The 27,469-nt window shown below is 38.4% G+C and overlaps 1 protein-coding gene across 2 annotated transcripts in view; it reads left to right on the top strand.

Annotated features, from left to right (window-relative positions):
* LOC133528251 (homeobox protein homothorax) overlaps positions 1-17,519 on the top strand; it is a 352,169-nt gene extending 334,650 nt beyond the window's left edge. Inside the window, exons 12-14 of one of the 2 annotated variants that reach the window (XM_061865552.1) lie at positions 12,468-12,526; positions 15,485-15,661; positions 16,489-17,519. In XM_061865552.1, the coding sequence (XP_061721536.1) occupies positions 12,468-12,526; positions 15,485-15,642 (217 nt within the window). In that variant the 3' untranslated portion in view covers positions 15,643-15,661; positions 16,489-17,519. Of the gene's footprint in view, positions 1-12,467; positions 12,527-15,469; positions 15,662-16,488 lie in introns of both variants that reach the window. The other variant, XM_061865551.1, reaches the window with a different exon arrangement.
* The last annotated feature ends 9,950 nt before the right edge of the window (positions 17,520-27,469 follow it).

Raw genomic sequence — 27,469 nt, 5'->3', positions numbered from 1 at the left:
TAGAAATAATGCCGGCTGTACACACTCGTCGAGAGCCTCTGGCCAAGAGTCTCGACACCGCCCCGATCCAATCGGAGAAGGGCGAGACGAGACGAGTCAGAGCGAGATGAGAGAGAGCAGTATGTCTCGGGGTCTCTCGACGAGTGTGTAGAGCCAGCATAACGTTTGCGGCGACACTTTGTCTTTGAAAAGTCTCTGTAGCCTTATCCGACTCCAACGTTTTTTCTTTTATCTGCTGAACCTAGGGTCTGTTCGTGTATTTAATCTAAAGATAAAGAACGGATATTACAGTAAGCGAATGTTGTTTAACCTTCCCTGAAAGTAAACTTAGCTTCGTAATATCATAAATATTATAATACTTTACCAAAAAACTAATGATTTATATCATTATTGAATGTTGCTCTTTCGCAACATTTGAAAAACGCATTAGACATATCTCAACGGCAAAGGTGGTCACAATCACAAATATCCGATCTAAGGACCTCATACTATTCTCACTTTGATAAGATACGAAATGGTACTGAAATGAAATTCCTTTACCGTACTGCAGAACTAGCGACATTGAGAGTTAAGTATATCACGTTAATATGAAATCAAAGGCCAGGTCATCATAACAACGATACATATGTCAGTAACTGCATTGCAATCCATCACAGCAAATTAGTTCTCCAGCCCACCACCAGGCGGCGCCACCCTCATTAGCGGTTGCATCTAAATCTAATCAGAGACGGGTTCATAATAAATACTGTTAATCTACAAATTCGTTGGCATAGTTGGTGTAGATGACGCCACGCAGAGATTGCATATAAATAGGTAGATAATGACAAAGACTGTCAATATTCAATTTGGTAGTTTTGTTGTGTATGTCACAAATAGATATGTCAACCAAAAATACCCATTATTAACCAAAAGGGCGTGTACTCGTAATCGGAGCCCTCTTATGCAACATCCTACGTACTTCATATTGACCAAGTAAATAAATAATAATATTTGGGGACAATCATACGCAGATCGTCCTAGCCCCAAACTAAGCAAAGCTCGTACTATGGGTATTAGGCAACGATATACATACGCATCAAGATAAATACATACTTATATACATAGAAAACACCCATGACACAAGAACAAATATCTGTGTTCATCACACAAATAAATGCCGTTACCGGGATTCGAACCCGGAACCATCGGCTTCATAGGCAGGGTCACTACCCACTAGGCTAGACAAGTCGTCGAAGTAAAAAAGGGATAGAACATGTGCTTATGACCCATCACAGGCTAAAAGTGTCCTTCCACCATCATATGCGCCGTATACGCCTTTAAAATAAATGCAACGTCATTTAGAGAGCTCCTTTATCCCTCGGAGTGGTAGGCCGTCGACTCCCGACCGATTATGTCATTTAAATTTGAAATTTGATTAATTGAAATAAAATCAAAATTCCAACAACTCACATCGCATATACCACTTGAAGAGTTATAAGAAAACCATCTTTATTAACGATATGCACGACTTCATATTGAAATAACAGTTTTAATTTTACTCGTCTCTGATCTAATTAAATCAAATTACTACGAAAATTAGCTCAATTTCGTTCGCAACTGTTGTACCGTAAATAACACGCACCTCAACCCTTCTGATAGGAAATAAAATCGCCCTGCACGTCAGCAATCAACACAATATGGCGCCGGGTCGACCTATTACCGGGATTGCATGTTGCGAGTGTTGCCCGTCTTCGAGTAGGGCCGCGAAACTGTCGGTGTTGCCAGCTAGCCCGGTTTTCTGTTATATGGGCAATTTTATGTCAATAGACACACTAAGGTTAGACGGGATAAAGGAATCACTGGGAAAAAAGAAACACTTCCTCATACTATTAGAAGTATTAGAACAAATTAAATTAAATTCAGAAAATATACTTGGAAAAATTCGACCAATGCCGCCGTGACCCCGGTGGCCGAGTGGCTCAGGCACCTGCTGCGATAGCAGAGGACGCTGGTTTGATTCCAGCCTGGGGCACTGGAGGCCTTGGTCACTTTTTTTTAGTATTTGTCATTTATTTCAGTTTACTTCCTCATACTCTTTTGCCCCGAGCAAAATATCTCTTACCCCATGATCTTATTTCATACTTTTAAAACTATACATTCCCAAAATTATTGTAGGTATAGCTAAAGTACGACCAAGATAAGTTGGCAGTGATTTTAATAGCCCAGACAGTGCAAGTCAGACATCTATGAAATTATGACGTACTTGCACAGGCTGGGCTATCAAAATCGCTGCTAACTTGGCTTGAGTTACACCGAAGAAATATCATATGGATTATTAATCCTTAAATTGATAATGGAACACAGGAGGCACATCACCTTTGACCGTCTTTTTTATTTTAGCAGAATCATTCAGAACTCACGATGTTCCACAGTTTGTGTCAGTTTAATGGTTATTTCTTATACAATATATATTATTTATGGAGTAAAAATTATGACAGAGCGGCCATCCTAAAAAACGGGTTTGTGTTAACGTTGTCAAAATTAAACAAATTCCATTATCAAATTCGTTATTACAAAATTCGTGTTTCTAAAGTTCTACTTCAGCATTTTCTATTTCGAGATCTAGCAACACTGGCCGCGATCGTCAAGGGTCTAGGGTCGTACCCGCTAACTCCAGGGCCCCGGTTTGACACCATCTGTGGCTGTAAGATATTTACTGCCGATTTATGCCGCCCTAGTATCTAATTAGGCAAGCGTTAATTTGTTATACGCCAGGTTGGATTCATTTTCATGTCTCTATGGATAATAAAGTACCGAAATTATTTGTTTTAACCATATTTTACAGTCAGGTTGAAATAAAAATGAGGACATTTACAATAATTATAAGCACAAAGCTGGTATGAGAATTCGTTGGTTAAAATCTGTCTTAAAATAGGACAAGCCTTCACATTTTATTTACATACTTACATATTAGTGGGGCTGTATTCTAGAATATACTAATATCACTTAATATTACAATCTACATTAGGGTCGTTTCACAATGTCCGAGTAAAGTCCTGAATAAGCTACTTGCCACTTATCTCACGAATATAGTCATTGTTGGCGTTTCATAATCTTCAAACAAGCTTAACCGGTAGATTAGACAGAATTTGTGAAACAGACCCTTAGTCCACTTTTTGCAACAATATATTTTTACTTACACTAAAACTATCGTTATTCGTTTTAAAACTGTTATTACTTATTGATTTATAGTTATCTAACTCTTACACAATATAAAAATTACAAATAACGTTATATAAATTAAAAACGTTACTAATAATTAACGTTACTTTTTGCGCACGCCATTTAGTTTGAGTGACACATTTCGGACAATATTGCGTATATTTCGCAATAAATAACACTAGTACCAGGGCAACAATTCAACACACTCCACCAAAGCAACATAAACTGAAGCAAAAATCGCCCCCATATATTACCGAGCGGAAAATGCTTCATTTTAAGTCTAAGGCTCCTTAATCCGCTGGGCGCCTGGTAATTACTGGGAGCAATATATCGCCGTTTCGGCCCCGACCTCTGGGGGTCTCATCACTCGAAATGAGTTACGGAGCACATGTTACTCTGTTAATTGTTGGGTCGCAATACTGATTTCGAGTTTTATTCTAATAACTGAGGGGAGTCGGTACGGTAGTTGGTCATTTCGTTTTGACGAAGTTGATATGTACATACAGTCTGACAATATCGATACGGATCAGGTCCCAGAAATATGTATACACGACCTTATTCCGTCCGTGTATTAAGGCGTATATATATTTTTGGCACTTTATCGTCTATATCTATATTTTCCGACATGACCGTACATACACTGTGAAAACGTTAGAACGAATCTCGTAAGAAACGTATTAGTCAATAATAGGTCTACCTTAGGAGTTAGGATTACTATTAAAAGGATGGTTTTTGTTATGTAATATCTTGTTTACATTTTTATCTGTAATTGTGATATTTTAGTAATACTTTAGATTTAAGTACTCTAAATGCGTACCAATGCATGATTCTTTATATTTAGGTACTTACTGTAATAATTTTGCATGCCAGTTTCTGGAGGAATGTGTGTGACCACGATATATTCTTATACCATCTTTTGTACCACATTTTTTAGCAAAATAAAGAAATTTGTAATTTGTAATCAGGCTACTACTCATTTTTGCACATCTGGTGGAAACTCAGCCTAAAGATTACGAAGCATCACTTGTAAGATGTGATGGGTAATGCGTTTTTAATCTCATTGTCCTTTATTCTGGCCAAATGTAATGGCTATTTCAAAGAGTAGGGTCAAGGAGGGAACAGTGGCTCGGTAGAAAAAAGCCGGGTACAGTGGCTCACTCAACCTAATTTCAACACGAGAGGCGATATTTGGGCGACCGAGCCACTGTTCGAGCTGAGCATTTTTTTTAACTTTTTTTATAATGATAAAGATGTTCTAAAATTGGCACAGAGATAAGTTATCTCAGCCAACCTAAAGTATCCAAGTGTGATCAACCTAAACTAAATTGCATATACAGTATTAATACTATATAATTTTCTCGCTATTGGCAACCCTATTAATAGAAATACCGCCATAACAATTTATGGCGTGGCTTTATCAAAACTAATAAGAATAATTGTCAGTGAAGGTTTGTATGGAATAACGAAGTCCCAAGGCGTTATCCTAACAATCCTTATGCCGTCCTTTACTTGTGATCCCCTGGTTACACTATTTCATAGACTACCTCCTGTAGAAAGAGTAAAATGTGTGATAGCAACTATTTCTCGTAGTTGATGAAGACAATGGATTTTAAAACCACAATATTGACTTTATTTAATGTAAGAATTTTTAGGTCTTAACACTGTCCGTCATTTATCACTTCCTAATAATTATTCAAACAAATTCACACGATTATGGGTTTACGAAGACAACCACGCGTAGTCGCTCTTTAAAAAGTAACAGGTCAATTGGAACATATACTGACATCAGAATGATATTTGAATCATGCTATTTAGTCATCGTGGATTTCGCTCATACTTATTCGTACATGTATTACAGCGACGTACGATAACTAAATAATATGATTCAAATATTATTCTGACTGACTTCAGCCAAATTGGCCTGTACAGCAGACGAAACAGGCCACGTAGCCAACGTGTAAATCGCTTACGCTCCGTAGCGATCGAAACGCAACTGTCACTATCGCACTAATATAGAAGAGTGATAGAGAGACGCAAAGCGATTCGTTATTGAAGCGATAGCGATAGTCACCTTAGCTAGGCCGGCAGTACGTTCGAATGGGCCTTTTAGACCCTAAGTCGCGCTCTATTATTATACCTAATATGGTAGAAGAGCGCGACTTAGCGACTTAGGTCGGAATAATATTTGAATCATATTATTTAGTTATCGTGCGTCTCTGTTATACATGTACGAATAAGTATGAGCGAAATGCACGATAACTAAATAGCATGATTAAAATATCATTCTGATGTCAGTGTATGTTCGAATAGACCTGTAAGTTTAGCTATAACTTTTCGAGCTAGTCATTTAACATACGCCATCTATCGTACATGATCTCTGCCCCCTGGTTATAGTATTTACTGGTCGCACCTATAATTGCCTGATTTGGGGTAGTTTCTATGCGGCGCCCGACCGTTGGATTTCATGAAAAATATTTATTGTCCACCAAGGGACGCATGGATTAGATGAATTTGTACGTGATATCGTTTTACTGGCCTTTTGTTTTCTCACCGAGTTTTCGTGAGATATTTGACAAATTTTGGGAAGATTGAAGTTTGAGCGGCTGCGGCTTGCACGTTTTACAGAGTCAGGTCTGAGTAATTCTGACTTTTTCTTATTTAGAGTCGTTGCCCTTGTCATTGCGTGGAAGTCAGTAAATAAATTCGATTTTGAAACGTGACGTACGCGTTTGCGTTTAGTCTCATTTTGTATTGGATTTAGAAAGAGCGCGCCAAGCAGGACGTTTTGGAAACTCAAAATCCTATACAAAATGAGACTTAACGCAAACGCGTTCGTCACGTTATGATGTCGATAAAATTTACACTAGGGGTACTGATTGTTTAAATGTTATCTTGGTTTCATATCATGGACACAAGTCACGTCACGTCATACTAGTATCAGATCAAATTAATATTTTGTAAATCACACAAATTTTGTGAATAAATTTATATGCGCTCCAAAATTTCTTAAAATTCAACTACAGATCATCGCGTTATAACGGGGCATAAGAATGACGCTTACGAAATGATTTTGCCATTTATGGCTTCTACCTCAATCAAATACGTAAAGCTCGAGAATATACTCACGTTTTTTTTTTAAATATTACCAGAACATATATCGCTTTCTTACCATTCTTAGATGTATTATAACTATTATATTTAAGAATGGCATTTCGCAAGCGACGTTCTCATGAAATGCCCTTATTAGATTTCAATATCTGGGAAACATATTGAAACTCAAAAATGCGCGTTTTCCCAAACATAAAACCTAGCTTGACCGATTTTTTGCCCCCGAAAACCCCCATATAGCAAATTTCATCGAAATCGTTAGAGCCGTTTCCGAGATCCCCGAAATATATATATACAAGAATTGCTCATTTAAAGGTATGAGATTTGTTTTTAGAGAATTTTCCGTACAAAAAAAATTAGTTTTACCATTAATTTTAAACTCGTCCATTTCTCAAAATGACCAGAAAACACAAGAGCCCTCAATCAATCACCAAATACATCAGCAGATATAGCAAGACATCAAAACACGATCTGTCCGTCTGTCCGGAGTGGATTTACTCAATCCCAGGAACATTTGTACCAACACACTTAACCAATCATAGACCTTATTCCAAATACTTAAGATCTACCAACAGTCAGAAGTGTTGAATTATTCACCCTTTTGACGGACCGAGATTTCTATAGAAACTCTGTTACAAATCTACGAGATTTTGCAGCTTTGTCTGTCGATCCTATTGTGTATTCTACACCACGATATTCATTTACAAGTTGTTTCGGATATGAATTACGTTTTCTGATTTCAATTTTGGACTTGGAAAAAGAGCTAAATGCAAGTTCAGTTTGGCACAAAACTGAAAACGTTTAGCCACAAAATATATCATGTAAAGTGTTGTCTTTGCTTACATAGAACGGGTGATATTATCACTCAGACGTATAACCTAAAGGTACCGCAAATTAAAAAAAATATCTCTCTCGCTGGGTTAGAGAGACGAAAATATAATGTATATGTATGGTATACAGAAACTTTAAATCTTAAAATTAATTGAAGGATTCCCTGTAGTACATAAATAACTATAAGCGACTCGCCCCGGCTTCGCACGGGGAAACCTTAACAAATTCTTAAACCTTCCTCAAGAATCACTCTATTAATAAGTGAAAACTGCATGAAAATCAGTTGAATAGTTTTTGAGTTTATTGCGAACATACACCCATACACAACATTGGACCCGGGTACGTCCTTAAACTACGTCCAAAAGAGAGGTATGGGCATTGTGAATGTCATCTCGCTTTGTGTGGTAGGGCACAGCTAGTAGATGTCATTCCAGATCTAGAGCAGAGCCCATGGGGGAAGTACCTCCACCTTACAGAAATCAGCAGCCAAATAACGCTAGATCCTACTCATAGTGTTGTGTTCCTGCCGGTGAGTAAGGTTGCCAGAGCTCAATAAGGGGGGATGGGTTTAGGGTCGGCAACGCGCATGTAACTCCTCTGGAGTTGCAGACGTACATAGGCTACGGAGACTGCTTACCATCAGGCGGGCAGTATGCTTGTTTGCCACCGACGTAGTATAAAAAAAACATACAGACAGACAGTCAGGGAACTTTGTTTTATAGGGTATAGTGACAAGTGATTAATTAAGTATCCTGAAGATAAATAAATAAATTCACAGACAGACCTTGAGATGAAAACGGGTCTAGACTAGATGACTTTTACCATTTAGCCCTTTCAACGTCTGTGATATTATATACTTAGTTAATCGTCAAATAACGCTAGAATTATAATGTTATAAATACCGATGTATTGTTTTTTCTAAAAAAATCATTATTGATACAAGCTTTTCGCTAACTGTACTTGTCTTTCAACAGGCAATTAGTACTCATCGAGACAGTTATAACAAACCCAAACACAATTTAGGTTCCGTTTTTTTATTACAAAGTTCCTATGGTCACCTGTCTCCATCATCAGATCAGCTCGATAGTACCATGATATTGCAGTGACACACATTTACATACCTATGTATACATTTTCAGCTTCATTAGAAACTGGGAAGTGGCTCAAATTTAACTTGAAAGATTTGACCCGTGCAAACATACATTGCAAGTTAAATAAAAGATTGAAAAGCGCGAGTGGCGATACCAATATTTTTAAAATAGTTCCAGTAAGAAAGCAATATCTCAAGCCCTGTTTACAGTGGTTTTACTATATTTTCCGAGGCAACCGCTCGTCAAGGGTAGGTAGCACCAGCGAAAACTAAAGCAGTTTGGCGTCACGGGCGCGCCAGGAAAAACAACTTGGTAATAATGAGTTATGGGGACCCTGCGGGGTGACGTAGTTTGGGACCAGCGTGCTTGTAATTAGGACCACTTGTATTTTGTTTATTTTCTGGCGAATAACTTATGTTATGTGTTAGTGTTAGTACTATGGGGAACGCGTAGTGAGTAGGTACTGATGGTACAATTTGATGTACCTACAGAAAGCAATATTACTTAGCATACATATTTGAATGCATATAAATATTTTCAAAAACGAGTAAAATTCGTAAAATAATATACTATAAGCTATATAAACTAGCAAGATATTCAAAAACGCTTTGTAACGTTGCATTCTGTTAAATAGAGCTATCTAGAAGTTTGATATCCTCCTTTAAAAACGTCGTAATAAAAATGTTTTACTTACGCACATGAAATGAAGGACTATTCGTGTCACGATTTGTTTAAGATCGTCCCCTTATATTTATGTAGGAGGAGTAGGAAAACTTTCAAGTTGCTTACAGACATTATGATTAATTCCACTATTTTCCATTACCCAGCCCCAATCTCTGTATTCCTTAAGAAGATTCCAAGGATCCTTAATATTAGCGTCAATTTATCAATCTTTAGATACCAGGCGCGCAGCGACGAGCTCGAAGTAAGGGCGAGTGACCGAGGGCTATCTCTGGGCGGCTTTATGAAAACTAATGCCTTCATTTGGCGGCGGCCACCGGCGATAAGCTATGTCACCCTGGTACCCGGGATTACGAATTCGGGATTTGCCCGGAGTCCCGGAGATAAAAACTTTCAGGTCCGGTCGTGTTTGTAATTTAAATGATTTGAATTAGGCGTTAAGAACATTAAGCAATACCGTTGCACGTTTAGGAATACCGTTCCTCGTTTAAGATTAGTCAGAACGTATAAAATTTACATTTATGGGATCAATGATAGTTATCTGTAGTAAAACAAGAATCGGTCTGGTTTTAATGACAGTTCGTATTCAAATTGAAAGATAAAAAATAAACAAGGTTTAAAAAGAAAAACTCAATCTACTGAGACTAGCACAGGTGAGGTATAGCTCCCAGAGGAGCGCGGGGCACGGCGACTCGCAAGGAATTAAAGCTTAATTAGGGAAAAACGGAATTTATTGCTTAGGTAATACCTCACTTTCGCCCACCTGCCCTCTGTTTACTCACCCAAACGGCCGAACGGTGAAAACCTGTAAGTAATGTCTACGGAAAAACGGTATATGCGCTACACTATTGTTTGTTTGAAAGGGGGCGTGCAATAATTACATTCGGAGCGACAGCCTTCAACCTTTGTTAGCCTTGCGCAATAAACCTAACGCTCCACGTGACACATTCTTGAAGAAACAATAAATTTTAAATTACTCGCTCCCTCGACTGAGAATTAACGGAATTCCTCAGCCCCTGCTCGTTATTTAATTTGCCTTCAGGTAATTAAAATCCAAAAACTTAGTCGAAATTAAATTTTATTCTTCGCTGAGCGAAGGCGTTGCGATGCGAGCGGCGGCGGACGTGTCCCAGGAACCAAATTGCCTTTTTAACTTTTCCTATTTAGGAAAAGCCAAGGAAATCTCACAATAATAATAATGGTCTACGCGACGCGTGGAGTAATGGCGACATATTCGAGGGGTGTCGTATTTGACACTGTAATGCTTAAATCTCATTACAATTAGTCGCATTTGCATAGAAAACAGATGTATCATGACGCATGTGCATGAGTGCATCGGACAATGCAACTATGACCATTTGACACCCTGGCTTTAAAAACCCCCCCGGCAAAATTAACAAATCCAGATCTGTTATGATTTATGAGCCCCTGGTTATCGGGGGTCGGCCATTATGTTTGAAATAAAATAATAATATACAAATGTAAATTCCGTGTTGCGTTTGTAGATCTGTTATTTCATTTTGTAGTTGTGCTTTATGGATGGTGTATCTATGAGATAAAAGGGATTAAAATTAAATTGCTAGTCGCTGTTTTCAGAACAATGAGTATTCAAACCTCGCATTAATATTGTATGGCGAGCGATATCCATCAAATACGCGCCATTTCACGCATTAAGTATACCTTCAACTTTTTTTACTTTTGTAACTATTCTTATAGCTATAGAACTGGCCTTACAAATGGACGAAGCTATGCAATCCAACAAAAATGTTCGAACAATGCACCTACTACTGACGCTGTGGGAAGCTAAATAATTTTAATGCAAAGCAAATTTCAACCAGCTTCATTCCATCAATGTATGTTTAATCGAAAAATCCAGTCAAAACAAAAGCCGAAATTAAAACAAAGCACGATTTAACAGATCCCGAGCGTCGTAAAACTTGCATCCATCGAACAACGCCATAATTCGCGACCTAAACGTAATGCTTACGCCATTTTGAATTCGTGCTACACATGGCGAAAGGGTGCAGGGTTCGTATTTTGTACACTAGACAGACCGGTCTAAGCCTCAGATACTCCAGTGTAAATGTTCTACACCGATCATACAATAGTCAGAGATCTCACAGTCATGTTATACTGGTTATTTGTAGTATTCTACACGCCAATTGAACGGAATGTGGTTCCAGGCCCCGGATGAAGAGTTAATGAACTAATCTTGATATTAACAAAACATTAGTCGCATCGGCGTGTTCCGCTCTAAGTAATTACGAGGGGATAGTGGCCCTTCTGCCGATGTCCATTTCGTTACAAAGTTTAAATTGGAGATAATTTCTAATGTTTATTACGAGGTATCGCTTTGGGTTTCGGAGTTTTCTTGCCTTTAATGTACTACAACATGATGCCATACACACAGATTCTATTTATTTGTTGTCTATACGGTCCGATTCGAAGAATGATAAGTTCTGGTTTAGATAAGTTATTCTCATTTAGATATCGTTTGTATGTCGTATAATTGTCAGATGCAGCTCGATTTGGGCAACCAATGTCATTTTGACGTTAGAAATATGGTAGATAGATCTTACTGGGATCACATGGAAATCGAAATAAACGTAAATTTTGGCATGTCGTTTAATTATCGATCTTTTAAAGATCTTTCCAAGATCTTAAACGTGTCTTAATCATTCTTCGAATCGGGCCGTTAGATACTAACATGCTATTTATTTATTCTTTTATTTCTGTAATAGTGATGTGCTAACCGGTTTAACTGCGGAACGGAAGAACAGAGTCATAACTCTAGAAGTATATGTAAATTATCATTAGGAATTCTAATAAATAATTTATTGATCACATAGTTTTTACTTAGATACTCAGGTAGCGGTCAATGTCTTCTAAAACAGTTTCATAAAGGTTCTTAGTACTTTTTGCTTAAATCTATAGATTGTAACTGGCTTATCTTTGCGCAGTTTTACTAGAAAATACTAAATGTAAATTCAATACATACCTGTTTGAGTTTTCATCAGTCAGTTCAACGTAATTACCATAATTACGTGAAAAACTAATCGAATCACAAAGCAATCGGAGGAATATCTGGGAACTCGTGCAAAATTCATAATGACAGTTAATTTGGAAATGCACCCGGTCGGGGGCGCAGCGGGATTACTTATTCAGCAGACACGGAACATATTGCACTGATAATTGATTACTATATACACTCATGATTCACTTATGCTGCTCAACTATTTTTAAACCAGTATTTAAACGTTTTTTTATATATTTATAGCATTATTGTGGCATTATTGACCGATATTGTAAATATTTGGCACCGACTGGAAACATATCAGTTGCTAGCGTATATAAAAGAGATTATTCTATGTATTTTAATTGTATCAATTTTTAAGTTTTTTTTTTTAATGCAATAAATTTATAGGTATCCTAGGAAATATGTACTCTGATTTCTTAGATACCAATTAAAAAGCCTTGGTATAGATCGTTTTTGTGATGTAACCATACTCGTGTACCTATAATGTAAGTAATAACTCCCTATTTTCCTTGTTTCAGGTTCATCAATGCGAGACGTAGGATAGTGCAGCCAATGATAGACCAATCAAATAGAGCAGGTAACATTTTTCTTGTACATCTATTAGCTTTAAACTAGGTTTCAATTTAAAATGTACCACAATGCTTCTCAGAAATAAGGGGTGGCACGTTTGACCCTTTCCAAAGGCAATAATTCCAATCCCCCATCAATAGCCATTACGTTCGCGTTTGAAATTGGAAGCCGCACGTTCGAAAACGACTTTGAAGTCGAAAATTGAGTTTGCTGACCACAGAGAGGTTCATACAGTATGCAGTCGCATGCACCTGAGTAAGTCCCGCGGGGCCGGCCGTCTTGCCCGGCTTTTAGCGCTGACCGCCGCCGAGTTATGCCCTCCTGGTGCCCTGGCTCAGCTGCGCACTTCAAATAATGACTAGATTAAACAAAATAAGTGTGTGTAGCTTACCTGCTAGCTTGCTACCTACACCGCAGCTAAAAATAAAAGAAAATAAAACAAGAACGGGCTCAATTTATGACGAGAACCTTTTATAACCGTCGCTACCCACAATACGGAATGGAATTACAAACGGCCAATTCTATTTTTACTTTGTAATGGTCGCGCACTCCATAGAATGTTCGGCACAAAAATTCTACCCGGGAAAAAAAGGACATCGCAGAAAAAGGGCTTACTCTTGCGAACGCCGGGAACGCAAGAAGGGTAAAAAAGAATAATGTCCGAATTCGTTGACCCGTCCCGGGCGATCCATCACTCGCCCCTCCGGCGACTATCGCCAATGTATGCTCGCTCGGTACCTTTATCTAGATGTGTGGATGTATTCGAGGGCCTATTCGGGATTACAGATCTTTCTCCCTTTTTGTCTGCCTGTAATTTCGTGAATCGCATCGTCTTTTAATTCGTAGTGCACGTTTTCAATAAGCCAAGCCGAGCAGAACGGGGAGTGATGAGAGCAACACAATTTAATCCTTGCGAAAAGCTCAATAAACGATCGGTCGGAAATACGCGATGGCCGCGCTCGAACGAATTGTAATTTACAGGCCGGCTCGGTAATGGCGTCGCATCAGAGAGCAATTTATGCCCTTATAATAAATTCATTAGCCAACGCCGTTCCGCTGAAACACGGGGCCTGTCCGCGTGCCACCCGGTAGGTACCCGTCGGACCACTCACGGCCACGCGCCTACCGGCTCCTATTAATAAACCACCGGGTACCACCTACCTTTTTCGCTCAAGATGAGCCTCAAACAATACATTATTGACATATGGCGGCGCGTAAACAAAAAGCGATTGATTGAGACATCGCGCTCGGGCGGCGCACGCAGTGCGAATAATAAACGCGCTCGCCGGATAATATAGTGATTGGAAAAGCGCCTTTTGGCTTGACCACAGGAAATGCGGTGGCCATTTTCTTTAGTCCATTGCCAAAACAATTTTCCATCTATCCTTCCACCCTCCGGTTTTTCCATTTTCCGTCGTCGGCAAACTTGGCGGCGTCCACATCCGCCGACGGGGAAATTTAGAATTCGCCTCTGTTTTATGTCTACGCCTGTTTTAAAGTGCATCGCCGCCAGAATTCTGATGCCTGGGTACATTAGACAATTAGATCGTTACGTTAAACTAGTTGTGTTGCACTGTCCACTAGCTTCGCCAGGGATTATCGTCTTAAATCATAGTTTCCCGGTACGCGGGGGCTGCGGGGCTCCTCGGGGGCTCCGTTATTGCTTCCTGTTGTCCCCGTCGCAGGAACTACGGTTTACCGGTTCAATGTCTCCGTATCGACCACTTCCAATACTGCTGCGTCGCTAAAAACTTCCCTTGACAGTGAATTTTAGCGAGCTCAAAATGACGGAGAACTTTTTCGTAGTCATAATAATCATCCCATCGACAAAAACAACGTGTCATTAAGGCCTCAAAGAGAATAGGCTCATAAGGAAAACGAAAGAGAAAAACTTATCAGACTAAAAGGTCTCCAAAAAACGGTGATATTTGATCTGAGGGTAGCTTGACATCGATCGTGTTTGTCCCAAACTCTTGAGCCAATGGCGCGTGCTACCATAAAGACCCCACGAGGATTGCGGAAATCGCCGTCTATAATGGACGAACACCATTACTTTACGATTGATAATCCCCACGAAATATCGCAATCGGAAGACATAACAGTTTTGTGGTAAAATTGAGCGAATTCCTACGATTCCGAATGACAATCGGGACGTTTTTTTGTTTTGCATCCTTGTCGCTTGAGTTTAAATTGGGCTATTGAAAGTTTGCGATGGAATGGTTCTCGTCTTCCTGTTCGAATAAAAATGTCGTTCGCAGTGACTGTAACAATTCATTTGTACTGTAACTAGATGCAAATATGTTTGGTAACTAATGTTGCAATATTTTGAGATTCCTTTTTATTACGGTTTTAGCATGGTATGTATAGAAATACATCTCGTTTTTAATATCGAGTCAAAAACCCTTTTCCTATCTTGCGAAAATCGTAGGCTGTCAATTACAGTACGAGTACCGATATTTTAGTCGTAACATCCTCATAAGTCGTTAAGAATTTATGAAAAACAAATTTATTTTAATGTTTTCAAACTTGTCCCTACTCACTGTTTTATTTACGATTTCTTATACTACATAGGTGGCAAACATTCGGTGTACAACACATCTGTACCCCTAGTGTAACTTTGATCGACATCATAACGTGACGAACGCGTTTGCGTTAAGTCTCATTTTGTATAGGATTTTGAGGTTCCAAAACGTCCCGCTTGGCGCGCTCTTTCGAAATCCAATACAAAATAAGACTAAACGCAAACGCGTACGTCACGTTTGGAAATCGAATTTATTTACACTAGGGGTACTGATGAAAACAGTTAACGTAATGTATATACACTTGCACCTCCAGGGATGTCCCATGCACTTAAAACCTGTACACTCCTTGTTAAAATTTGTATTTAAAGTTTGACCACCAGGGCCTCATCCATCAATACTACGCACAGCCAGCCTAATTAACCGTCCAGTGTTCTACCCCGCAGTGTTCCCTCACGCCGGCCCCAGCGGCGCCTACAGCCCCGAGGCCACCATGGGCTACATGATGGACGGCCAGCAGATGATGCACAGGCCTCCCACGGATCCGGCCTTCCATCACGGCTACGCGCAGTACCCGGCCGAGTATTATGGTCACCACCTCTAATACAAGGAACTTTGTACATGTAAGTTTATTTATGTAATCCTGGCATAGACGACTAGCGCACCTGATGTTCCTAAGGTACTGGGACAGTTTACTAACTAAAGATTTTGGGCTACATAATGAAAGGGCAGATGATGTACTTACAGGTCTCCTTCGGACCCTGCGTTTCATCATAACAAAAATAATGTTTATTAATTTCGGAGTCCGTGCCCTCACTCTGTTAAGTCCAGCAAATCATATCTTCGATGTTCTCAAGGATATTTATATTTGGCCTTAACCGCCCTCACTATGTTAGATTCTCCATGACCTTTACCATATTTAACATTTTTTTTGTCTGTTTTATGTTAAATTGTTAATGTGCAATAAAGTAACATACTTACATAGATAAACGTAATATATGAAAACGTAACAATAATTCAGGTCATTTGCAATTGTATGGTTCGTTTACACTAGGATAGTAAAGAGTTAAGTAACACTAATTAGTGGTTTATTGAACTTGCCACACCTACTTATAAAACCAATTTACTGTGACGTGTAATGGCAGTTTCTAAACAAGTCTTCATCAAGAACTATTACCTAATGATTTTCAGATTCATAAAAATTAAATAATGTGGAATACATCTTTATTTATTTATACTTTTATGTTTACAGCTTAAGTAAAAACGACTTACGTTATGTCAAATTAAAACAGTAGTAATTCAAGGTTAAACTAGCAATAAGGAATCGTCAGGTACTACATAAAAACCATCTTATGCTAATTATCAGAAAGATTTGCAAATTATTAAATTCATATTTGTAAAATCTTCTAGTGTAAAAATGATATAATAATTACCTTGTAATTTATTCCAGACATGAATAAAACTCGCGCAGTTCGGCCTTCGCTCGAGGCCGACCGCGAGGCCGCCGAGGCCTCCACACCCGAGTCCGAGCGCGGCCTCATGTGATACGAGACGCGGGACGTGACGCCCACGTGACGGTCACGTGACGCGTGCGACACACTAAAGGAGAACGGATGCTACGTGTACATAAAGCGAAAACATTTTTGTAATATTTGAAACAGTATACGATCTCCTAAATTAAGATTTAAAGTCAACTTTAATGTTTAAATAAATGTAAAATAACGCGAAGTGACAACGTGGACGCTATAAATGGTGCAATCACCTAATATAAATAAATACAACGGTTTTATCATTCGGAGCATAGAGGATCGATGAATGTAACAATAAAATGGTTTGATAGTTATCGTATAAATATTTATAGCTAATTGTGTATTGTTATTACGTAAATATAAATAATTGATTAGTTGTAAGTTGTAATGTAACTATCACTGGAAGTACTGGGTCGAGGAGGACGAATGATAATAGAAATGGTACTTTTGTAAAGGCGTTATGTATGTAATAAATAGATTATTTATGATTTTAAATTCTTAACACCCACCTGTGTATAGACTGCGATATATGAGTTTGAAACTAAATGGCGCGCTTAGACGTTTCAAGTCACTCGACCGATAACTTGCGAGCCCGCTGCTCGTATATACCAGTCGCTACACAGGTTATCCTCCCGCAGGTTACTGTGTAACTTGTATTGTCGTGCCGGCGTTGCGTCTGTTACCATCCGATTATTTATTCATCACGCTCAGTCGTACTTCTAGTAACGTCAATTTCTCCAAGTAAATTTTAATTGCGAACGAAACTTTTCGTGATTTTGCGTTACAGGTTGAATACATATCTTTGATATATATACCTATCTATATACTATTGTGATGATATTGTGGTTCGGGTATGATTGTTTCACCTTGCCTTGGTGTTCATTAATGTAGCACAATTTGTAACCGATGTATACGATGACAAAAATATATTTTACGATGTTGAACAAAGAGATTTTACGTCTATTTTGTCTTGTAGCGGATACCTGACATATTATGCCTTCACCAGACCAAGGGGTCATTAAGTAAAAAACGCAAAAGCTCTTAAAACATCGAGAAATACCTTGAAATATTAAATTGCGCGTTCCTATGACCCCATAAAATGGTATTTATGAAATTGAGGATACAGTATTCCAGCTTGATAAATCACCTTAAAACTTTGTCGAAACAAAATAATCGATGTACTCATAATAAAGTAAAATGTATGGTTGTTGGTTCCATAAAGACATACATCAAAATGGTGGACTGTATCCTTCTGTGTGACCTCGACTGATACGAGAGCTTCTCATAGGTTACTATTACGTTCCGTATTTTAAAATAAACTATTAATTTTGGACCTCCTTGTGATTTCAAAGATTTTAGTCACGTCGGAAAAATCCACACATTAATCAATTCAAAAACATGTCATCATCTAGCAAATAACAAATGGATATAATAAAGTAATAAATAACTTGTTACTTGCTACTTGAAATCTATTCTATGTGTAATACGAAATAAAAACTGCAAATGGACCTCCCTATTGACAGAGTTGCCGAACTTGGACGGAGTGTAATCTTCCTAAGCTTAGTTTACACGAGTTTAGTACCATACCTCATACTTCAAACATTATTTATGCGAACCGATTCAACTACAAGTATAGTACTAAACCAGTGTAAGCTACAGGGGGTCATTCTTTAACTGTAATTTAGGTATTTCTCCTGATATTGACTAAAATCGTATTATATCAAACGGAACAATCACGTAACGATGAGAACACTTAGTAATGCTCGCATTACAGCCTTATGCATGTATACGAACGGGATAAACGTCAAATTGGTCCTGGCCGTGGTAACTGTAGGATTAGTTATCCGGAGCAAGCTTTATACCTAGGGTAATTACCAGACTTGTGGGGAAGTGTCCTACCAACGATAGAAAAATTCTTCAAAACCCAATTTTCAGCTAGTAAGTGACATAAAAATCAAAACAAAAAAATTAATAATGGAACAGTCTTGAAGCAAAAACTGATACAATCAAAGCAATAAACATTTGACTTCACTGCATTGGAATAATTTTATCCATAATAGTAATAGTTTTGACAAGAAGAGAGGTATGGGCATTGTGAATTTCATCTCGCTTTGTGTGGTAGGGCACAGCCAGTGGATGTCATTCCCTAGAGCAGAGCCCAACTGGGGAAGTACCTCCACCTTACAGAAAACCGCAGCCAAATAACACTAGACCCTACTCATAGTGTTGTGTTCCTGCCGGTGAGTAAGGTTGCCAGAGCTCAACGAGGGGGGGGGGGCGGGTTTAGGGTCGGTAACGCGCATGTAACTCCTCTGGAGTTGCAGGCGTACATAGGCTACGGATACTGCTTACCATCAGGCAGGCCGTATGCTTGTTTGCCACCGACGTAGTATATAAAAATAAAATACAAACATTAAAATAATTATACGGTTACACTCCGGTATTTTCGTCACGGCAGTTCGCGGCTCATTGTGAACGCTACTCGCTCATGCACTGTTAGTGCTTGAATTGAATATCTGAAACATGACCCACAAGTGACTAAAAACACGTGAGTGAACCGTAAAATTATCTTAAAATAAATACTTATACTCGCAGAATATGACAAAAAATATAAGCTTTCTTTCACAAGCTTCAGTTTGAACAACTAGTCTTGTAAACGCATGCTAAAATGGGATATAAGTTATTTTTCTTACAGTTGGTATGACACTTTTAGATAAGACAATGTGGTTTTGCTGAGGTCATATGGATAGCTGTAATTCTAACGGTTACTTTGACGTAGCCTGCAATTTTTGAAATATAGAGAGAGACTCGGTAGTTTTAGTATTCTACTAAATTAGAGATATGCTCAACTAACCGTAATATCTTTCATCACATAAAGTTTGTTTCTTTTACATTGCACTGTATAGAAAGGGATAGATATGGTCGAATGGCCAGTACTGGAAGACAGTAGCTCGCCTCAGTCAACCCACACTGTCTCGTCTCATTTTAGTAAAAGGGTTTGTTAACTTTTGTAAATATATCATCAAATAAATTACACGTCATGTCTTTTTGTATTATATTTTCTGTTCACTTGTTCAGTCAACTTCAGTATTAATATTCGGTATCTTTTGCAATCTGCCTTTGTTGATATTGCCCTATTATTATTATTGTTGTGTGTAATATATTTTTATTAAGAGAAAAATCTTAAATAATAGTTGTTAGATATTAATGTATTAATTGGAGAATTTTATTTTGATTTTTCTCTTTATTATATATGTATATGTACATTATACATATTAATTTGAAAGTCATCAAGTTATTGTAAATATAGAAATAAAGAGAGCATTGTCTGTCGTCGATTCAATTATTATAAAACGGTTCGAGAAAAAGTTAATTATATATTTGTATTGTATAATTTCGGTGAGGCACACGTTATATGAATATAAATATACATGATAGAACTGGTTTATATTATGTATGGCAGCTGACGGGCGGACTGACGGACAGTGTCGGCATTATGAATGCTACGAATTGTGTAAAAAATATTAAAACCTTAAAAAAAGCGACTTTGTTTCATTTTTATACTGCTAACAGACGGACGTACCGGACCGCTACTTTGGTCCGGTCAGCATATCTTGGTTTCACTCGTAGCGTTCTTAACGGACGTAAAGCGACCGTCCACTGGATCGAACAGGCCTCGGACCGTACCAAGGTCGAGTCCGGTACGCCTGTCTATTGGTGCTTTTAATGACCCGATTACAATGGTCAAGTCGAGTCACGAGATACAGTACATAAGTAACAGAATCCAATGAAGAGATAAATTATGGTCATCGACCGCATATGATGAACTAATTCAGTGTAGTTGGATCATTACTCCACAAAGTGGGAAAATCGACGAATTTAAATCGACACGAGTTGCGAATTACCTATTCACACGTGTATCGTACAACAATTTACAGTACATAAGGGTCTTTAAAGTTTCGACATGTGCACGGAAAGTGCATATGTACTGTAAAAATAATTTCGTTTCAATGTGAAGTAAGTCGAACGAAGGCTACCGAAGTTTTTCGATCGGATTTTCTACCAAATGAACATTAGGTAAGGTAAGGTGGGGCAAGACTATCACCGGGGCAAGACTAACACTTAGTCAGTTCTTCTGGGCATTTTCCGCATATCGACAACCATTGTGCCTATTTTGCGTAAAACGAGGTAACACTAAGGTACTTTAACCACCCCAGCTTGTAGGGAAACACAATCGGCCCCATTCGAAGAATGAGATACAATAACGATAAGTTCTGGTTTAGATAAGTTCTCATTTAGATATCGTTTGTCTTCTTCTTCTTCCTCGCTTTGTCCCGGCATTTTGCCACGGCTCATGGGAGCCTGGGGTCCGCTTGACAACTAATCCCAAGATTTGGCGTAGGCACTAGTTTTTACGAAAGCGACTGCCATCTGACCTTCCAACCCAGAGGGTAAACTAGGCCTTGTTGGGATTAGTCCGGTTTCCTCACGATGTTTTCCTTCACCGAAAAGCGACTGGTAAATATCAAATGATATTTCGTACGTAAGTTCCGAAAAACTCATTGGTACAAGCCGGGGTTTGAACCCGCGACCTCCGGATTGCAAGTCGCACGCTCTTACCGCTAGGCCACCAGCGCTTCTTTTTAGATATCGTTTGTATGTCGTATAATTGACAGAAGCAGCTCGATTCGGGCAACCAATGTCACTTTGACGTTAGAAGTATCGTAGATAGATCTTACTGAGATCACAGCGGAATCGAAATAAACGTCAATTTTGACATGTCGTTTAGTTATCGATCTTTTAAAGATCTTAAACGTGTCTTAATAATTCTTCGAATCGGGCTGAAACACTTGTAGGGAAAGTATGAACTGTTAGTCTTGCCCCGACAAAAATAAACTATGTTCGTCTTACCCCACCTTACTTTAATCGAGTATCCCACCAAAACATTTTCATGTAAAATGTTGCCGAGACGAAACCATAAGGCTCGCACTGTCATAACGTTATCAGTACCCCTAGTGTAAATAAATTCGATTTCCAAACGTGACGTACGCGTTTGCGTTTAGTCTCATTTTGTATTGAATTTCGAAAGAGCGCGCCAAGCGGGACGTTTTGGAAACTCAAAATCCTATACAAAATGACACTTAACGCAAACGCGTTCGTCACGTTATGAAGTCGATCAAAGTTACACTAGGGGTACGGATCTCATGTAAACCCAAGCTTCTAATTCTACAAGACCCTAACTTCACAAACTACACACCTTAGTCAAAATATGTGGCATTTTTTTTATACTACGTCGGTGGCAAACAAGCATACGGCCCGCCTGATGGTTGCTAGACTGCTGTCTCCGTAGCATATGTACGCCTGCAACTCCAGAGGAGTTACATGCGCGTTGCCGACCCTAAACCCGCCCCCCCCTCGTTGAGCTCTGGCAACCTTACTCACCGGCAGGAACACAACACTATGAGTAGGGTCTAGTGTTATTTGGGTGCTGTTTTCTGTAAGGTGGAGGTACTTCTCCAGTTGGGCTCTGCTCCAGATCTGGAATGACATCCACTGGCTGTGCCCTACCACACAAAGCGAGATGACATTCACAATGCCCATACCTCTCTTTTGGACGTAGTTTAAGGACGTACCCGGGTCCAGGTTCGGTTCCAGGCTTGGTCGTTTCTTAAGTACCCATAGTTACTAGGCGACTAAAAAACTAACTTAAGTGACGGAATATGCAAAATACCTTAAGAGGGAATAGCTTATCGGATCTAACGAAATAACGGTAATTTTTCTATGAGTTCCATTTCGGGAGAAAACGGTTTCCACTAATTAAATCTTAACAAATCACTTTGATTTTGATGTCGATTGCTTCAGCATAATATATCCTAGATTTATAGGTTTGGCTTTAAAAAAAAATATTTTTTTGCAAATTTTGAAAAAAAGAAAAACCTATAAACTTAGTTTTTCATTGTCTCAATAACATACAGTCAGCGTCAAATACTCCGTAGCAGTCAACGTGGCCAAATAGTTCGGTACACCATACTAAATATATGGTGTACCGAACTATTTGGCTACTTTGGTTGTTACTAAGTATTTGACGCCGACTGTACTAAAAAATCATGAAGAATGGAAAATATTTAGAAGTGTATAAACTTTTTCTCTTTTTGTATAGACGATCAGGTGGTATAATTCCCTCTTAAACCATAGGTACGTAGATTTCTCTTATTACCTATGATTTTACAAAACAAATGACACACTGGAAACACCCACTTATAAAGACCTGACAAAGATATCAAATTTCGTAAATATTACATATTAATTATCGTCACGAGGTTGAACTAACTTAGGGCCGATTTAGACGGCACGCGAACTCGCATGCGATTTTAGTTACATTGCGGACTATTGAGGTTACAACCAATTCGGCGACCGATCAAATACCGCAATGTAATGAAACTCGCATGCGATTTTAGTTACATTGCGGACTATTGAGGTTACAACTAATTCGGCGACCGATCAAATACCGCAATGTAATGAAACTCGCATGCGATTTTAGTTACATTGCGGACTATTGAGGTTACAACCAATTCGGCGACCGATCAAATACCGCAATGTAATGAAACTCGCATGCGATTTTAATTACATTGCGGACTATTGAGGTTACAACCAATTCGGCGACCGATCAAATACCGCAATGTAATGAAACTCGCATGCGAGTTCTCGCACCGTGTAAATGAGCCCTTACGGTCAAGAAATTTGATGTTACCTTGAGGCCATTTCAAATGTACATTTTGGTATCTAACTGATGTTATTTTGTTATCATTTCGCTCGTATTTGTTTGTATACTGTCATTGTAGTGTTTAGCAATCATCATCAAGGCACGCAGTCGCAGGCAAAAGCTAATTAAACATAAATGAAATAACTTAAACTCAGATTTTTCACGGCGCATCCAGATCTAGTCCTCAATATGCAGAAAGCCATCTTCAATTTCAAAAAAACAAACCCCCATTGTTCTGCTATCCTAGTACCACTGCTTGCATGACGCTGCTGGGAGCCTGGTACTTCACACAAATTCACCACTGTTACACTCTCGCAATTCTGCACTCCCGGTTCCTGATATAAATGATTCACCTGACATGGGCTCCTGGTAGAATACATACATACATTTAGTTTTTTATTCATATATTCATAGCTAAATAGTGTTTGTTAGATAGGAATATTTCATCAATGAGTCATAGATGGTGGTCTAGAAATAGCTCTCAACGTTCTTCAATGATTATTTTTTTTAATGTCTTTTAACATAATGAAAGACCTCCGATTACACTAGCCCCCGTTAGCCCTCATCAACTAAAACCTACAATTAATTATCAATTTCAGACGGAGCCCGATTCAAACTTAACAATTTGTTACCGTTTTGATCTTATTTTGATACGATCTTGTGGATCCCTCACGCTGATTGCGTAATGAAAACCAAATATCTTTTTTTTTGCCGCATATTTCTACTGACGGAAATGGATTGACAGACTATAACGTGATGCTTTCTGTCTATGCCCTTCTGTCTAGTCAATATAATTGTCGAAATTGGCTTGATAAATTCAATTATTGACAAATGGTTTTGTTGTTTAGATCGGATTAATTTCTGTTTTTTTATTATTATTTAGTTGAATTTCTGATTAATTTAATTGGAACCCGGCGACGCTCATCGTGTTGCTATGTTTTTGGACCAGACTGCAAAACGGTAGCGCCATATACAGCTGGTTCCGAGTGAGAGTGAGAGAGACAATACTGAATGCGTAGACAAGATGCGAATCATTCGCTCTCCGTAGCGTAGCGTAATTATCTCTATCACTCTTCCATATTAGTGCGACAGAGACAGTAGCGTTTCGTTCACTACGGAGCGTTAACTATTGTCTACGTACCCTGATCTACGGTCGGGCAACACGCCGCTCGACGACACGTCGCTAACTACGAATGGTATTTCATAGAAATGCATAGAAACCAGTCAAGTCGACGCGACGTGTCGTCTGCAGTCGCGACACGTCGCCGGTTTCCAACTTGCACCTTTACGTTGCTTGTTTTTACCAAAGTGCAGAACCAGCGTCCATTGCATCTGAATCCAATTCCAGTAGGAAACTTCGGATAGATGTTCACACAAACAATGGATAGTGCGAGTCGAATCTAGGTCATGAAGATGTTGAAATTTATTGATGTTTAGGGTTGTAAATAAGTAAACATTCTTTATTGTACCACAAATGAAATCGATCTCTTCTAGATAACTTTAGGGTACAAAAAAAACAAATATTGTGTTGAGCAAATTGATCATTCGGTACAAAAATTATCCAATCAGTAGTTTTTGAGTTTATCGCGAACATATATAAACATACAGCCCGATTTGAGCTTTAAAATACGTCCAACATTTACTACAGATACGATATGGATTATGTATGTCAGTGTCAAAAGAGGCGTTTTTGTTAAAAGAAACGTCACTTTTGACACTGGTTTAAAGTTAGGTTTAAAGAACTTTATTCTCATAAAGAATTATATAATTCACTTACATGAGAAAATTCACATGTTAAAACTAAGTCTCAGCATACAGTGTACACAAAAAACATGTTATTAAATTCATAGTGGGTAGAAATGCATTACAAGATACTTATTACTAAACGCTCGGACTGACATATCTAATCCAAATCGTATTTTTAGGAAATTTTGACGTATCTTAAATTTCGAATCGGGCTGATAGAAAGCTGCGCAGGACTTTGTTTTATAAGGAGTGAGTTATTCTTATTTCATTCATGAATATGTGAACTACCTGTATTCGTGATCGCATCAAAAGACAATATACATCCATCATATACATACCAAGGCTACATAAATCTATACCCCCAGTTTCATCTGGAGCTATGTCAATTTGGCGTTTCTTTCGAGTTGGAAGGGAGGGGGGAGGGGGGGGGTTAAGGTTGACAAATGGTCCGCTCGGAGCATCCGCGAGCGATACAATCGGTGCGTTGCTTACTGTGCTCCGTTGTAGGAAAAAAACAGGGTTGGCGATGTGGGAATAATTTATTTATTGTAAAGTTTGTAAAAGCCGCTTTGAAACCACATATTAGACTTTAGGTAACCGCTTTGATTTGGTATGATTCTATGATATAAAAATACCACTTCAATTTATTATTAACTTAATTTGAAAAGACATTCTGTGCGCCTCAGATGAGGTCATTTTTTCCTCTCAAAAATTCACTAAAATTTAACCGGTCACTATATGAAGCAACTCATCATTACATGAAGTCATTAATATTCTCAAAAATGTAGCCATTGTAACAAATTGAAATAATTTAGGCACGAATATGCACATACAATAAATTTTTCGACATATATTTATGGCATTTTGATATCAATTAGAAGAAAGTGAAGTCGCTGTTTACATTATATTATAAGATGAAGTGCAATTATAATACCTAATACTAAACTATGCGTGGATAAAAACAAAACAAAAATAACGTGCTAGTCAATCAGTGCTAACCCGTTATACTTACTTGCTTATTTTGACATGCAATGAATGTTCCTACCCTCCCACCGCAAAAATAAATATAACAATCCACCACCGAAAGTACAAAACTCGACATGTGTTTCGCCTCTCTACGTGGCATAACTGCATGATCAACCAACAAACAACACACCGCCAACATCTCCAGCAAAATGAAACGAAATGAATGATTTTGAAATGGTGCCTTTCACCCTAGTTAAACACTCTACTTTTAATTTCGAATACGATGAAAGTAAAATATATGTACATTTATTTTAAAAAAAGGCTTAGTACCATTACTTGAGTAATACTACTGAAGTTTATAAGTAGCCTTGTTTTTCAATTAACAATTTAGGTAAACATATCTAGCTAGTATACGTATCATTTTCTGCACACTTTTTAGAATAACAACGACCCAATTCAGAGCATGAGAATTGAAACAGGTCAACATTAACAGTGAAGAGACAAAATACAATATAGGTACTTTTACGAAGCTTCCACAATCAGTCTCGTTCGCTAGTGCATATCAGGCCAATTCGAATGTACTGTTGTCATTCAGTTACCGTGCATTTCGTTCGCACTTGTCCGTACATGTATTGGCGCGGGCGAGACGCACAATAACTAAATATGTAACATGATTCAAACATAATTGTAACATCTATTCCATATATTCTATTTTCTATTTCTTTCGAATTGGCCTGATTTACACATTACGTCGTTATGCTAAATTTGCTTATTTGCACGATTTTAAAAACCGATAAAAATAATCATAAAATTCCTCGTAATTGCCGTAACGTAATGAAAAAAAGGCTGTAATTAATATAAATTAGATATAGCTGTTTAGTAAAAAAACGCTTTAGGAAATTGTAAGATCTGACCAACAACCAAACATACAAATTCACGATTTATAATATTATTTCGATCGGTAGACATCCCTGTGGCACGCGTCACCGGACTCGTCCCAGCGTGCCATTACTCACTGTCGGCCGCCATTTTCGAGCCACGCCCGCTACGTCGCTACGACGCTACGGCGCTACGGTGCTACGGCGTAGCGTAGTGCTCCTTGCGATTCTTGTTGCCCTGGTATTTTGGAGTTGATTGTGATCCTTTTAGTTTGAGTTTTTGAATTGAGCGATTTTATAATGCTTGTCCAAAATCATTTCATTTTTAATACTCATACGACTAAAACGTACCTATCTACATATTTTACATTCCAACTCGACTCCGTTATTTAAAACAAACGTATTTAATAGTTATTTATTTTGCAAGGGAGCAAAATTGTTGTTTAACCCCCAAGCTAATATTGAAACCCACGCAACGCTTAAGATTCCACTTTTCGAACCATTTCGTCAATTTGATACCCGAGCCAGCGAAAGATTCCAAAATTGAAC

This window comes from Cydia pomonella, chromosome 19, assembly GCF_033807575.1.
Source record: "Cydia pomonella isolate Wapato2018A chromosome 19, ilCydPomo1, whole genome shotgun sequence".
Lineage (NCBI taxonomy): Eukaryota > Metazoa > Arthropoda > Insecta > Lepidoptera > Tortricidae > Cydia > Cydia pomonella.
Note: the sequence above shows the minus strand (reverse complement) of the source record. Positions and strands in the feature narration are given on the sequence as shown.